At 35.4% G+C, this 16,011-nt stretch overlaps 1 protein-coding gene and 1 long non-coding RNA gene across 2 annotated transcripts; one reads left to right on the top strand and one right to left on the bottom strand.

Moving 5' to 3' along the window:
* Positions 1-392: 392 nt before the first annotated feature.
* On the top strand, positions 393-5,765 carry LOC127997257 (torsin-2A-like). Its single transcript, XM_052592010.1, has 5 exons — positions 393-588; positions 1,394-1,659; positions 1,775-1,950; positions 4,147-4,274; positions 4,359-5,765. Exons 1-5 carry the CDS (start codon positions 471-473, stop codon positions 4,601-4,603), a joined length of 933 nt encoding a protein of 310 aa, XP_052447970.1. The 5' UTR covers positions 393-470; the 3' UTR covers positions 4,604-5,765.
* An 8,102-nt stretch (positions 5,766-13,867) lies between these two features.
* LOC127987834 (uncharacterized) lies at positions 13,868-15,772 on the bottom strand. The gene is made up of 2 exons (XR_008161452.1): positions 14,573-15,772; positions 13,868-14,294 (listed from the first exon to the last, which is right to left on the bottom strand). It is a non-coding gene; the product is annotated as an uncharacterized LOC127987834 (long non-coding RNA).
* Positions 15,773-16,011: the final 239 nt, after the last annotated feature.

The raw sequence follows: 16,011 nt of genomic DNA, 5'->3' as shown, positions 1-16,011 counted from the left end.
GAGGGATAGTGTGATAATCACTAGATTAAGATTGGGTCATTGGGCTGGAAAGGGTTGGCAAGCATCCAGACAGCAAATGTTTGTGTGGTAGGCCTAAATTAGAAACCGTGAAGCATTTAGTAATTGAGTGTGAAATTCTTCATGCTGCAAGAAATCGTATGTTTTCTGATCTGTTTGCATCCGGAGTCTCATCTTTATCTTTAAAATCAATTCTCGAAAATAAGGAATATGAAACAACAAAGATTGTTATAAGTTTTTTTACTCCACAGAGGTCTTTATTTGAGGATTTAATATATGAGATAGAGTTCTTCAGATGAACTGAGGAGGGCGGCAATACGCTATTGAAGCGTCGTAAATAACACAAGAAGAAAAAGACTGTTGCCCTCTACTGTCTGTGGCGCAGTGGCGCAGTAGTAGTTCTGCTTCCGCCGTCCAAATCATTGTGGAGCTGTGCTCCGAGGCTATCAACAATGATATTTATACTTCTTTTAATTTATTGTTCGTCCTTAGGTACCGGTTTTGAGATGAAGTCTATTTATTGTTCAATTTCTGACAGCTGCGACTGTGACTTCAAACCAGACATAAAAGGTAAGGTGTGTGGGATGTTAATAGCCGTCTCTTCAGCATGTAGACAGTTAACATTAGCATCTGTGCTCTGTACTCAGTTGGCTTTTTTTTTCCAGCTTCAGTAGATTATTTCTTTTAAGAAAACTACAACAACAACAACAAAAACTTTCTTTATACCACATATGCCATATTTAACTTAACCAATGGTAGTTGACAGCTAACCCCACTGTAAACAAACGAAATGCTACATAGTTCACAGTGTGTCTGCAGCTGTGTTCGTTTAGACTGGAGGAAATTCTAAATTTTGAGATGAAATTACTTATATGATTTGCTTGATGTCATACCAAAGAGCACATAATTATATACATATAAATTTAGCTCTTCAATTTCTAACACCAGAGAGCCACTGCACATAAATATTTCAAATTGTAACATTTTCACATAACAATAAATGCACCAATAAAATGAAAATTAAACATTATGACTGACATTCTGATGAAGAGCATAACAGTCATAGCAGTCGTATAACTGATATCTTATCCTATAAGTAAGTACTTAATCATTGTGTTTGTTTTTATTCATTACATATTATCTACAATCTTAGTAATCATAACAAGCCAATTTAATATGAGGTAACAGTAAATGTCTCATTAAACAAACTTCTGCTTCGACGTGATTATTTATCTATATATTTGGAGGTTTTTAATGTATTGGTTTGTCATTATGTCATACGGTAATCTGCGACAGCTGTTCAAGCTCCAGAGTAACAGAAAGCTTTTATTCACAAACCCCCTCAGTCATCCCGACTGTGCCTGTGTTTTAACAGGTTTAGAGTGGGACCTTTATAAAAATCTTTATGGTCAACATATGGCTCAGGATATCATCTCGGAAGCAGTGGTGAAGTTTTTACAGAATGAGAGCCCCGACAGACCGCTAGTGCTGTCATTCCATGGAGCATCTGGGACTGGAAAAAGTCTGGTCAGCTCTATGATGGGACGACACATCTACGGAACAGCTATGGGCAGCCCATACATCCATCAGTTTGTTCCCACTTTACACTTTCCTTTAGCTGACAGGGTGCAACAATACAGGGTATGTGTATGTTTACTGATATTAACACAAATCTTGTGCAGTTTAATCTTTGCATCCTGGATGAATACCGTTTTTTATTAATTGTTTATTTGTTTGTTTCTTGTTTTGTGCACAGTCAGATCTAAAACGCTGGGTCGAGGGAAACCTCACAGCTTGTGCTCGCTCAATCTTCATCTTTGATGAGATGGAGAAAATGCCTCCTGGTGTGATCGATGTTTTAGAACCGCATTTAGGCCCCTTTCATGTTCTGTTCCAGACGAACTACCGTAAGGCGATTTATGTATTTATCAGGTAAGTCTGAATGACTCATTAATGGAATAATTTTGAGTCTTGTTCAGCAAAATGAACGAATCTTTTTTTGAGTCATTTTGTTCATTTCGTGCATTTTAGCAAAATATAATTAATATGTTATGTGTTACTTCCCCAACACATCTACTGCTTACGGAAACGTTGATCTCAATACAAACAATACAAAACTACACTACTATAAGAAACAGAAAAGTTTAAATAATAGTTCTTTCATCACTTGACAGCCCCATTAACTTAACCAAAAGGTGCGTTCAACTTGAAACACAGCTACAGACGGCGATGCAGTCAGGGGACGGAGCTGAAAACAGACACGTCAAGCCGGACACTTTGCATACTATATCACAGATGAAGTTGATTAAATGCAATATTTGTCAAATACACAGACGTTTCAGAAACATTTCTATGAGTGACAGAAACACTTTTTATATACTGCTTAATACAGCACCATCTTTTCAAGAATAAAGTTCAACATAATCATATATTTTTTAATTACTAATAATGTGTATATATGCTTTTATCAGTGTTGAATGATAAACGTGACTCAGTACAACAGTGCGACTAAAATACAAAAGAAAACTTTTATCCATTCTAAAAACACAGATTTGTGGCCTTTATTGGAAATGAAAAGGTTCGACTAACTGAAACACCCGTGATCGTTGTCATGTTGCCAAACATGAAGCAGCTGTGTCGTCATCAGCAACTCAGTCAGCCGGCTTCTCTCGAAACACTCTCGTGGTACTTTGATGACACACGTGATAGTCATGTGGCGTCTGCGCCATCTCAAGTTGGACAGAATTTCTAACTGGCATGCACTGCTTCAAGTCAGATTGTGATCGATTTGCGCTGCAAAGAGAATTGATTATTTCATCTCTCGAGTCTTTACGAATCGTTTGCTCTTTTGATGCGTTTTTGGTCTCAAATTGTAGCTTTTTACTACTTACAATTTATAAATGTGTGAATTTCAGTCATGATGGTTCACAAAGGTAATAAAGAGTTTATTTTTTTACCTCTTTCTGGCTCAGACTGCATAGGTTAAGCTTATGGGTCTGTCACGTGGTAAACAAACAACTCGAAAAACCCAAAGATTCGTAACACTGGAGCTACTTGACTAATTCCAGTACTGAATGAATCACTCCCTGAGACGACTTGTTCTTCCCGAGTCATGAACGAATCATTCAAGAACGACCCATCACTATTCAGTTCATTGCAAACACAGCCAAACCTGAAGATGCTGTGTGGCATTTGGATGTATATTTAAATATATGCTGCATGCTTTCCTCCAAATAACAAAATAAACACTTCAAAAACTGACAGTGGTGAGAAAGCAGCAGTTAAGAACACATCTGATTACAGCCATGTGGATGTTTCACAAGCTCTGCAGTCTAGTACTCCAATAAAGTCCAGTCATATCATGTTTATTTATATAACTTTGTACCTTATGCAATAGGTTAATTCAAGCAGCTTTACATTATAAAACAGTATTGTCAGTATTGTTTTCTGTTAGAATTAAAACTTAATTTTCTCTAATAAAGCGGCTCTCCAGTGTGGAGCTAGTTAATGATCAAATATTTTTATTAGTGGGAAAGAAAAAGTTTCATTAAAGTTATAGTTTGGTTTGCAGAGATCAAAGCTTAATCTAGCTCATGACTATTTTGATTATCATTACCCTATAAGGCATTTTAAAAGAGATTATGTTGTGAATAAAATAGTTTATCAAAAAATAAAACATCTTTTATTTTGTTTCTTATCCACCATATGACTTACAAAAGATGTAAGGCAGAATGATGTGTCATTCACTTAAAGCACCTTGCTTCCTAAAGCAAGGAATTTTAAGTATTAAAAGGATAGTCCAAACTATTGTCATCATGTTCTTAGCTTCGTGTCAATCCAAACCGTCATGAATTAGCTTAATCTTGATCAATCTGAACGATTTCTGTCTCTCCATTGAATGTCCAGGTAACTAAAAATTAGAAGGTCCAAAAATGTCATATAGGCTTTAGAAAACGAATCCATATTAATTGATCGTTTAAAGTCTTTTGAAGAGATATAGTTGCTTTGTATTAAACTATTTGATTCATGTGGATTTCCTTTACAATGCCTTAATTACCTTTTTTGGATCAAGTTTTGTTACTTGGACTTTCAATGGAGGGATAGATGTTTTTGGTTTTTGTTTTTCAGTACTGTAGGTCAGGAGGTAATTAACAAAGTTGCGCTGGAGAGCCGTCAGGCAGGTAGAGATCGAGAGGACATTCTTCCTAAAGAGCTGGAGGACAGTATTGCTGATGCAGTGTACAACAACAAGAACAGTGAGTGATCTTAGTACTTTCTATATGCTGCACAATGTTCCTCTGTTAAATCAATCTAATCTGTGGGTGAACTTTGTTTCCCAGGTGGCTTCTACCACTCCAGAATAATTACAGAAAAGCTTATCACTCGTTTTGTGCCTTTTCTTCCCTTGCTGCGGCGCCACGTGGAGCGCTGTGCCCAGCGGGAGCTCTGCCAGCGTGGGGAGTGTCAGCGTGCAGATGTGACTTCGTTGGTAGGGGGCGCCATGACTTACACACCAAATGATGGACAATACTTCTCCAGCACTGGCTGCAAATTAGTACCGGCAAAAGTTAACCTGTTCCTTTGAGGGTAAGAGTAAAATCCCTTAAGGATCTTAACAGCAACTGGGAGCTCTTTGGGTGAAGGAACTACAGAGTAAACCTGCCTGAATTTGGAATTTGGGGACGTTTGTATGTTTCATCCATATGGATGAGTTCTGATGAAGAATGAGCAGGATGCAATAAATATTGCTAGCTCTGGTTTGCTGGTTTTAATCAAGCAGGAATAATTAGCCTGTTGCTATTTAATAAAAAGGGCAGATTCACAGAGCCAACCTCAGTTCTCTGGGCCACTGAAACAACCTACAACATTCTCAGTTTCAGTGTGCAAATAACTACAAATCTCAGAACTTTAATTATAATTTATTTTATTATGGGAAATTCATTTGAAAATGGAACTAAGTGCTGTATTTTTTTATGCCGCCCACAGGGTGGCAGCAGTGCCTACTTGAAGTAAGTTTTTTTTTATCGTGTAAATGATGTATAATAGCTTTCATTTAGTATTTAAATAGTTGCTTTTTTTTAAACCAGACAAGTCAGTAAGTTTCTGCAGATCTTTCAGTACAATGTAAATAAAGATGTCTTAAAGCAACGGTTGACACAAAATTGTAATTCTGTCATCATGTGCTCACCCTCACGTCATTCCAAACGAAAAAGAAGATATTTTGAAAAGTGCCTTTTTTGTTACCAAAATTCTTAATATTTCAGCATTAATCCATACAGGTTTGGAACAACATGATGAGAGAGAGTGAATGATGTTAATATATAATTTTCATAATTTTCACTTTTGAGTGAACCTTAGGAAAATAGAATATTTCATGGTACCACATCAAAGTTAAGAAATATTTTAATACATAATTCTGTTTTCTTTTCTTAATGCTATATTCTTACCTTTTTTTTTCCTTCCTATATAAACTCTAAAATGGTTAGAACAAACATTCAGTTCCTTTATGTAATTTAAAACACTAAAGGGAATCTAAAGGATAATTTATGCTTGAAGTGCCCTGATAATGTAAATAACGTTTTAAAGGTCAAACCATTTTCTTAATGCATTTTCGATTCATTGATCAGCCATATCCATCTGTATTGTTTTTTTTTTTTTTAAATGTACAGTAATTCAAAATGAAATGGTGCTTTTCATAACTGTGCATCAAAGGCATGACAATAAAATCAAGTTTTTGTGAAAAATCATTTTATTAACTTGTGTATTTGCACTTTTTGAAATCCACAACATCATTTTTCACTTATTGTCTTGTATATCATGAGTTAATCTGCGCTTTTCATATATTTCCAACCCTATTTCTGTCCATTCCAAGTCCCTGACTGTGTGAACACATAACTGTTGAACATGGACAGAATGACACAAAGCCCCCCAACTCCCTCTGACAGCCCGTCTTCCTCCACTTACCAAAGGATATGAAATGTTTCTCAGCAGGAACTGTTAGCAGGTGTTAGGTGGTCTGTTGAAGGTCTGGCAAGAAGGACAAAGTGACTGTGAGCTGGACATTAAAGCTTTTGAGACCATGTTGAATTTTAGTGGATAAGCCCTCAAAGCTTTCCCTACCATTTCACCTGCACACAAAGCACTAATGCCCAGTTTGATGACTTCATCTGTCTCATCCCAGTATTCCAAGAGGAAGTGTAGCGACGAGGCCCTCACCTTTGGTGGTGTCAAGTCAAAGGAAGGATTTTCAACAGTTACAAAAAGCAACAGGATAATAACAGTGTGACCCACCTCCCTCCCCCAAACCTCTGCTCTGAGCTTGACCCCCGTGCTCCTGTTCACACGCTCTCCGAGGTGGCTGCCCTCGCTTCGGACACCTCTCCATTCTGTCCTAAATCAGATCTAAAAAGGCACCACATCACCCCCTCTGCTGGTCCCCACTGGCCAGGCTACAATGACCCCCCCAACATCTGTGAGCGCCCCTCTGTCTCCTCATTTTCTCCCTAACCACCCCATTATTGGATGTCTTTCACTTGTAAATATGACCAGCCACAGAGCTGATGAGGCTTTCATCTGCATGGCCTGGGTCAGGCTGGAGTTAGCGCCGGCTGAGGGGTGGGATGGAGGATGCGGTGGGCCTTGTGTGGCCCACAGATGAAAAACAATTGGCACACTGAGCAAAGTCCTTTTGAGATGCATTCAGCTGAGACGCTCGGCTAAACCAACTTTTGCCGCCTCCTGGCTGTGCAACCATTACTCTGTTGTGTTTTGTGAGGTTATTAACAATATGCTTGTTAATTAAACAGTGTTTTATTAATAGAAAGTCACAACCCAAAAACAAATGTTTGGCTGAACAATAAAAATAAAATGAACACAACAGTTTGCATCAGTCTTTCTGAGTTACTTCTTGTGAAATTATATTAAACCAACAAACTTAATTTGTAGCATAAAAAAAGTTCGTTCATTACTAAAAGATTGTTCATTCAATGTTCATTACTCAAAAAAACATAAGTGGTGATCTCAGAACCAATTAATCATATATTTCAGTTAAAATCTACAGCTGGCATAACACATTATTTTGCATGTAAATGTAATGAACAAGTAAGATATGTACAAGTTCAACAGAAACACTTTAAAATATCAGACACTACAGCATTAAATGTCTTTAAAGTACACACTAAATAATTTTTGTATGATTTTCTTGGCAAAGCGAAAACATGAAGGAAACTTTCCAGTTTAGAATTTTGCAAACATTATGGAAATGTTTTGGAATAATAAGTATACCACTTAAGGTTTTATTAACTTTAAATGAATGTCCAACAATGCATAGATCATGTTTATGCTAGCAACATGAGAATGGTATTAAAGACCTCATCACTTTGAACAATCTGTTAAGGTTACTAAAAGAACATTTGTTCATAATTTAGAAGTACATCAAATCAGTTAACGCAGAGATTTCTGTTTAAATTACACACAATATAAAAATGATTGATGTAATGATCATGTTTGTGTCACCAGAATTCATCAAAGTAATGTTTGTCTGCAACTTGTCTGCAAGGTTTAAGTCAATCAATAAATTATATTTTGTCTTCATGCATTTCTTTATGTTGTGGTAACAGGTCCCCTGGATGTATTTTTAGAGTGTGGTTTGACCATACTAAATGTTTAATATGTTAAATGAGCAAATGCATTTCACTTTCTGTCATCCCGATTTCAGAAGTAAGTATTTGCATCATATCATGCTCTTGTGAGATTACTTGTGGACTGTGTGTCTCTTCATCTCTGTTCTCACCCAAACAATGGGTGGTTACCACAGCAATGAGTCTCCAGGACAACAGGTGAACAAAGGGCAAGAGGAGGGGGGAATGCTGGGAGAGGGTTGGAGGGGGCACCAGGGATGCCCTTGGCCTCTGTGTGGTCAGTGGGGGACATGGGCCTCTGGATGATCTATAAGAAAATGTCCAAAATCTGTCCGACTTTGCAAGCATGAAATGATTGATAATCCTCTAACTTAATAAGACTCAGATGCTGAAACTGTCAGGTCTTCCCTCCACATGATGTATGGCCTCATTTGCTTCCATGTGAGTTGCAATGATAAGTGCAAATTCCACTAACACAGCATATAGTCTTTCATATCAGCTCATTGACTCTATTCTGAAACTATGGACGTAAACCTCACATAGCAGTGCAAGGAGAGTCAGAGTGTCTTTAGGACCAATGGAATTCATTCAGATAGAAACTGTTTATGATTACATAATTTAAATGAGATAATTTCTGTTTAGCAGGCATTTATTGTAGCAGAAGAATTTTATCAATTTCAGTGGAAAGCTTGAAATAATCACATCTGCACAGGAAGAAATGCTTTACTAAAGAACTGAAAACTACTGAATTCTTCTTATTATTATTTATTAAATGTGCTTGTGCTAAACGGGATAATATGAATAATATTAGGGATTTTCTAAATTATGTCAGTTTAATATCAGTCCATGGCTGCTACAAGTTATTTTATAAACAAAACATATGTCGTTTTCTTTTTAAACTGTTTTGAGAATTTAACTATTTTTATATTTAATTTATATTTATTTTAATCTCAAATGTCATTTTTTTAAGGGTTTTACAATAAACAAGAACATGTTGCTACGATATTTATGAAATCTTAATTTTAACGTTATGGAATCAAATATAAGAAAACGGTTTAAAATACTCTTAAACTATTTTACGTATTGTACTAGCTTTTTAAAAATGGATTTTAATAGCTGAACAGATGCACTTATCTCATATGGAAAGTGAAAAAAAGTGAAAGTCTAATGCAAATACACGACAACTATGTATTCTTTTAATGCTCTGCTCGTGCTGATTTTAAAAGATAAAAAGACCCGACCTGTTCGTAAAACTAATCTGGTTTAATCCTATTGGATTAACACGCCGTTTCTTTGTTATTCTAAAGTCTGTAGCAGACGCCTCATACACTGAAAAGAAATCTGACAAAGTCGTAAAATCCTGTCAGCTCATTTTATACGAGTCTAACAGTAAAAATACAGTCTTAAATAAAAATGTATTTAAACTCAATCTATTCAATTCAATTGATTAACATTAATTTGATAAGCATTTTTCGTTCTGCTCTACTGAACAAAAGTGCATATGATTGAAGGTAAAATCTATTTCTGCGACAACTATGTATTATATTAGTTTAAAATAATTATAATAAATCTTACGATGTAGCCTACTGAATTGACATTATTTTAGGTTATACATTTAATATATTATGTAGGCTAAATGTTCTAATCAAAACAAACCTAACAAACAAGGTTATGATGTGAATATAAAACGTAGCTATAATAGTAAAACAAACAATTAATCATATACAAAATTGTATGCAGTTTTTACGTGTCATGAATTTAACTTTCAAGCAAAAACATTTTCTATTGTTAATTCAACACATTAGCTCATGGTAACGAAAACACAACAGATAGCCTACATTATTTATTAGAATTTAATGCCTATTAAAATCAACTTTCTTCAAATATTAATTTTTAAAGCGTCTGTTTTAGACAGCTCTTCGTTATTTTAAAACAATCATATTAATAACCCCCCGTGACAGAGATGCTGATTGGAGATGCGTGGGAGCCTCCAGCAACAGATGTCCAGGCACAATTCTCGACTGATCGCTTGACATTTCACAAGAATTGCGTTTGGACAATCAACTGCTTGAGCTCATATTTCCATAAGCAGCACATCTGTGTAATATTTTTTTCTGTATAGGATCCATGCGTTTGTGTCCTCGTGTGTTTCTTCTCTTCAGTGTGAAAGGCCTTGATGCACATTGTTTTGTTTTTTTCTTCTTCTTCACATAGCATAATTCAGGCGTGCAGTCTTTCAACATATCGGCTGTAGGCCTATTTTATAAATTCATTGGCGGTGAAATAACATCACAATATTTTTCGGTCTACTTTCTTTCGTTATCTAGAGAAATGTCAGAATAGCACAGGACCAAACTGACTCTCAATATCCCACTGTCCGTCTAAGCCTGGGATGTTGCTTTAAGACTGCATGTTCTTTTACCAAAAACAATAGCATATTATACAACATCTCTTTTTTGTCGGTCACTTAAATATTAAAATCAGGTCTTACCGGGAAAAAAGGCTGAGATTAACCAAATAAATCACTAAATATTATCAATTAATTCGTTCCGGTGTAATAAATAAATTACCATTTTTAATGCACGAAATAACCGAGGAATGTGCCGCTCTGTCGAGGTGCTCGCGAATCATTAGGAGGTGTGATGCACCATCACGAGACACTTTCTTCGGAAGGCACCGATTCGCCATGTCTGCACCTGCGAGACGTTTCTGATCAAGTATGGAAGACCCAGAAACGAGAAGAGAAGAAGAAGAAAAAAGAAACATCCTGATGTGCATCAAATTCCTCCAGAGGTCTCGCTCCGCGGTGCTACGAGTCTCCAACTTCAATGCGCAGAATAAATAAAGTTCACGATATGCGTGACCATCATAATGCATGTTAGTGAGGGTCGATGTTCATGTATACATAGCCTTTTATCACTCCCATCCAGATGACTGTTGTAAATGAGGAGCAAAACACTTTGGCAGCGTTTCTGGCTCAAGAAGGCGCGAGAGCTCGCGTGACAACTGCAGCTTTCTAAATAAACGGCGAGGGCGCGAATGGGGTCGGTGGCTGCTTGGTACGAGATTTGAATAACACACCAGTGAGTGATAAATGGCCATTGTGGTGAGAAGAGGGTGAGTATCCACACTGTCTCAATCAGCGTACTGACCAGCAACCTCTTAAAGAAACACTTTTTTTTTTTTTTAATTGCAATTACAACCCAACAGTGTCTACAGTGCCATTACGCATTGTGTCTTCGGTGACGTTTCCCTTCTCTCAAAAGCTACTCGTGTAAGGGATCACCCGGCACTTTACCACAAAGGAATCGTTCAATAACACTTCACAAGTAAAGTGGTTTTAAAGGCTGAAAACACTATAAAGTATGGACAAATATAAATTGCGTAAAAAAAAAAAAGATTAATTCATGTGACAGGTTACTGAAAGCTTTTTTTTTTTTTTTTTTTTTTACTTATTTTGTTTGTCATGACAAATAAACGTAAAACAAAAACAAAACAAAAAAAGTTTTATGAAAAAAGCTTTTTATAATAAAACGATATTTTCAAGGTACAATAGGTGAAATTTTGAAAGTGTACTTCTATAAAGCCACAAATCTTGACTACAAAAAAATGTACATTGGCATTGCGAAAAAAAAAAACATAAATAAATAAAAATACAGGCTTACAATTTTAGCCTTTTAATTAGACAGTCAAACAATTAGGAGTCAAAACTAATTTTTAACAATATTATATTAAAGTTAACAATAATATCAAATCACTTTTTTGCCAACAAATACTGTGATAAATAAATCATATAATTTTATAGCAATATTTGTAAAAATATTTATATAATATAATATAAAAATTATTATATGTGTGTGTGTGTGTGTGTGTGTGTGTGACATATCAGGACACAACTCTGTATAATGACATGGATATGACACAGGTATTACAAGGAGAGGGTGACTTATGAGGACATAACCCATGTCCCTATTTTTCAAAACACTTATAAATCATACAGAATTAGTTTTTTTTTTTTTTTTGTTAGAAAGTAAAAATGCACACAGTTTCCTGTGAGGGTTAGGGTTGGTGAAGGCCGATAGAATATACAGTTTCTACATTATAAAAACCATTACACCTACGGGATGTCCCCACTATTCACAAAAACAAATGTGTGTGTGTTTGTGAGTGTGTGTGTGGGCATGTTTTTGTGACATATCAGGACACAACTCTGTATAATGACATGGGTATGACACAGGTATTACAAGGAGAGGGCGACTTATGAGGACATAACACATGTCCCCATTTTTCAAAACTCCTTATAAATCACACACAATGAGTTTTTTTGAGAAAGTAAAAATGCACAAAGTTTCCTGTGAGGGTTAGGGTTAGGTGTAAGGTTGGTGAAGGGCGATAGAATATACAGTTTCTACATTATAAAAACCATTACACCTATGGGATGAACCCACTTTTCACAAAAACAAACGTGTGTGTGTGTGTGAATTGTCTTTCAAACCTATTTTTAATATATATATATATATATATATATATATATATATATATATATATATATATATATATATATATATATATATATTAAAATAGGTTTGAAAGACATTTCACAAAAATTATCACATTTAAGAGGGTTCTGAACTCTGAGTCTGAAACATTAAAATAATAACTAAAGAAAATACTCATTAATGTAAAATGACTTTTAGTTACTGAGATCTAGTTTAGAAATTGTGGTATTACTTTAAATATTTTTATAAAACAGGGAAGACCCCTAGGAGGATTAGAACATTACCCTGAATAAATTTGCACTTTTGTGTGAGCTGTGTGTCCAGCCGTGCCAACCTCTGACCTGAAGTATTGTTGGAGCTGAGAGTGGACCAAGAAATCCTGACCATTCAGAGAAGCTGGGAATGGTCCATTGTGAAGGATTGCTCAGGGAAAGCGTATTTGTCTGGAATGTGATGAAAATCTGCCACAAGTGATATTGTCTTTGAAGTCTTGATGAATTGATGAAAATGGCAAAGCTTTGATTTGGATGTTCCACATCTGTCAGAAATCTCCAAACAGCACTGGTTCAGACTACAGATTATTATTATTATATTATTTTTTGATCATTCTCTCTTTTTAATAGTGTTGAGTGTTGTGCTGAGCCCAATGAAGAATTATGATATTTTTAAGTATAATAAAAGTTTTACATAGATAGCCTAATAACATGCTGGCAGAAAAATGAAACTGACTCCTTATGCATTGTAAAATATATGTGTTGTTGCATTTGATCATGTGTTTCGTCGATTTAGTGTTCATTCAGCATTTGTTAATTTGGTAACAATTGATTCTTTCAGAACCACAAAACCTTTGTTCTTGGGATGCAATTAAAGGTCTACTGTATTTGAGTGAAAACCATCTTTGTTGAAGTTATATTAGGCCTAACTGATGAAATTATGTATTTATAATAATGGTATCACTGTAGGCTCCAAAATGCTTTTACTTAGAATTTCATACAGCATTTTTTTTCATTGCAAATTACAAGCATAATCATTTGAGTAAAAAGTTTAATTGAAAAATTTAATTTCACATTTTTGCCTATTTTGATGACAGCAGCATTCATTTTGTCATGTTTATTTTATTATTATATATTGTTTTTATTATTTTTGCAGGTTCAAAATAAATGTACATTTCTGTATTTTGCAGACACTTTAGAAGTAAGTAATTCTTTAGTAGTAGTGATTTAATTTTCTCATAATAAATATTCAAGCATACATTTCTGAATAGTTCACAAGTTCTATTCTCTGAATACAGAGATGTACAGTTCTCTGAATATCAGAAATGTTTGAAGTTTTTGGAAGCCTCTGGCTGAACATAATGGGGAAAATATCACAAACATATCACAAAATATCACAGTACAATTATTTATAAACACTGTAAGGATCATAGTGAGGTCAATGTTGTCCAGGTTTTAACCAGGGGTTTCCAAACTCCTTTGTCAATATGAATGAATGAACATATTCACTATAAGTTATGAAAAATAAACACTGATATTTGAGGTAATACTAACCTTTCAAAATGTATTGAATTGTTGGAGATTTTGCTGTGTACAGCTTCAATGGAGGGACTGAGAGCTCTTGGACTAAATCTAAAATATCTTAAACTGTGTCCCGTAGATGAACGGAGGTCTTACGGGTTTGGAACGACATGAGGGTGAGTTATTAATGACATCATTTTCATTTTTCGGTGAACTAACCCTTTAATATTAATACAGCATTTGCTTTTCTGCTTGGCAATTAAATGAAACTTCTGCAGTTCCATACTGGAGCCTCTAGGGGTTTGCAAACCCAAATTTAGGAAAATCAGTTAGATACTATAATACAGCTTGTAACCCTGACTGCTACCTCCTAATATACTGAACTTTAAAATATGACAGAGACCTTTCCTGAGGCGTTGAAAGTGTCCTGGTTTTATTCTTGCGTGACACTCTTCTGCCCTCTGCTGGTGAAGTCTGGGGTTGCGAGTCTGTGATATATGTCAGCAGAACATGACAGTGTCTAGAACATTTAGTTCCTCTTGTGGAAAACGTCCCAAAACATGACGGTCAACAGGCGTTTTACCCAACGGTCGCCCGATATCAACGCACAGCCGTGGTATTACCTGCAGGGACAATAAACATGTGCTGTTATAATGAATTTCTACAACAAACACTACAACTGATGTAGTGATGCTCTATGATAGATAGAGCAGCACTACATAAATAATTAAATATTTTCTAGCAGGGGAAAAAAATAACAAATGAAATAAAGAAGAAATAAATTCATATAACCAAGGATTTTAATGAGGAGGGTGAAAAAAGTATTACAGTGATTTTAAAGCACAATACAATGCGTCTCACATGCTTTTGCCAAACTCATGCCATTGACATTCATGAGCACCTTGGGTCAAAGAAGAACCAGCTAGATATCTTGAAGATACAGTGACCTCCCCTGGAACCTGTTGGTCAGATCTCCAGCTATACGGTGCTGCCAAATGTTCAGCTAACATTGTGAGCACAGCCATAACAACACTATGCCGAGAGCCATTCCTGCCAGGGTTTCCCAGCCCAGCAACCTGAAACACAACAGCAATACACAATGAGACTCAGTCATAGGTTTATATAAACACTTAAGATGAACTACCACCAATTACGACTGTTAGTAACCTTATTTCATTAGTTAATTTCTTTTTTACTTGTCATATAACGCCTTGCCAGAATGGCCACTTTATAAATTGGGCATATAAAAGAATCACCCCCATTTAAAATAATGCCACTTTGTTGCTTTGCAGCCTGAAATGAAGATGGATTGAGATTTTGTTTGATCCAGGTGTATTTACTTAGTGCAACAATTGAAAATATAACACCAACATGTCAAAAAAAAAAAAAAAAAAAAAAAAAAAAAGGATCAATGAGTTAGAAAAAAGGATCACCCCCTTGCGTCAGTGTTTTATTGAACCACCTTTTACTTTAATTACAGCCTTAAGTCATTTGGGATTTGTTCTTATTTGCACATCTAGACTTTTCAATATTTGCCCACTCTTTTTTTTTTTGCAGAACTGATCGAGTTCAGTTCAGTGTTTGTGGACTGCAGGCTTCTAGTCGTTCCACTGATTTTAAGTCTGGGCTCTGACTATAGGCCATGCATGGACATTTACCTTTTCTCCTTCAGCCACTGTCTGGTCAGTTTTGCTGTGTACTTTGGGTCACTGTCATGTTGGAAGTTTAACCCCTCTTCTTGACTTTCTCTGACAACTTTCTGACAGAGGGCAGCAGATTTTCCTCAAGAATGTGACTGTATTCTATTTTTCCTTCTATCCTTTCAAATGCTGCATTCTTTTTTGCAGAGAAACACCCCTATTATAGGATATTACCACCTCCACACTTTACTGTAGGAATGCTGTTATTTAAATGGTGAGAAAAATAATCCAATAATTAGTTTTGCAATTAAGGGAAGCTAATCTGAACTGAATGTTGCAGACCGATTTGCATTTTGTTTTTCAGAGTTCACTCAAAATACAATTAACTCTATTAAAACTGCTATGAATGGGCAGTTAAAAGTGTTAATATGCTTTACTTTGTTATCCATCCAGTCATTCGAATTTACCATGTAATGAAAAAAAAGGGAATAATAATAATAATAATAATAATAATAATAATAATAATAATAATAATAATAATAATAATAATAATAATAATCCACTGATCTGAAATGTAAAGATATTATTGTAGGTCAGTGTAATGATCAGAACATTTACCTCTATATTCACACACACACACGACATGTCTTTCACAATAATCAGTACAGGATTTTCAGTGGCTGATTTTTAAAACATTACG

The sequence above is a fragment of the Carassius gibelio genome, chromosome A5 (genome assembly GCF_023724105.1).
Source record: "Carassius gibelio isolate Cgi1373 ecotype wild population from Czech Republic chromosome A5, carGib1.2-hapl.c, whole genome shotgun sequence".
Classification (NCBI taxonomy): Eukaryota; Metazoa; Chordata; class Actinopteri; order Cypriniformes; family Cyprinidae; genus Carassius; species Carassius gibelio.
This window is presented reverse-complemented; position numbering and strand designations above follow the sequence as displayed.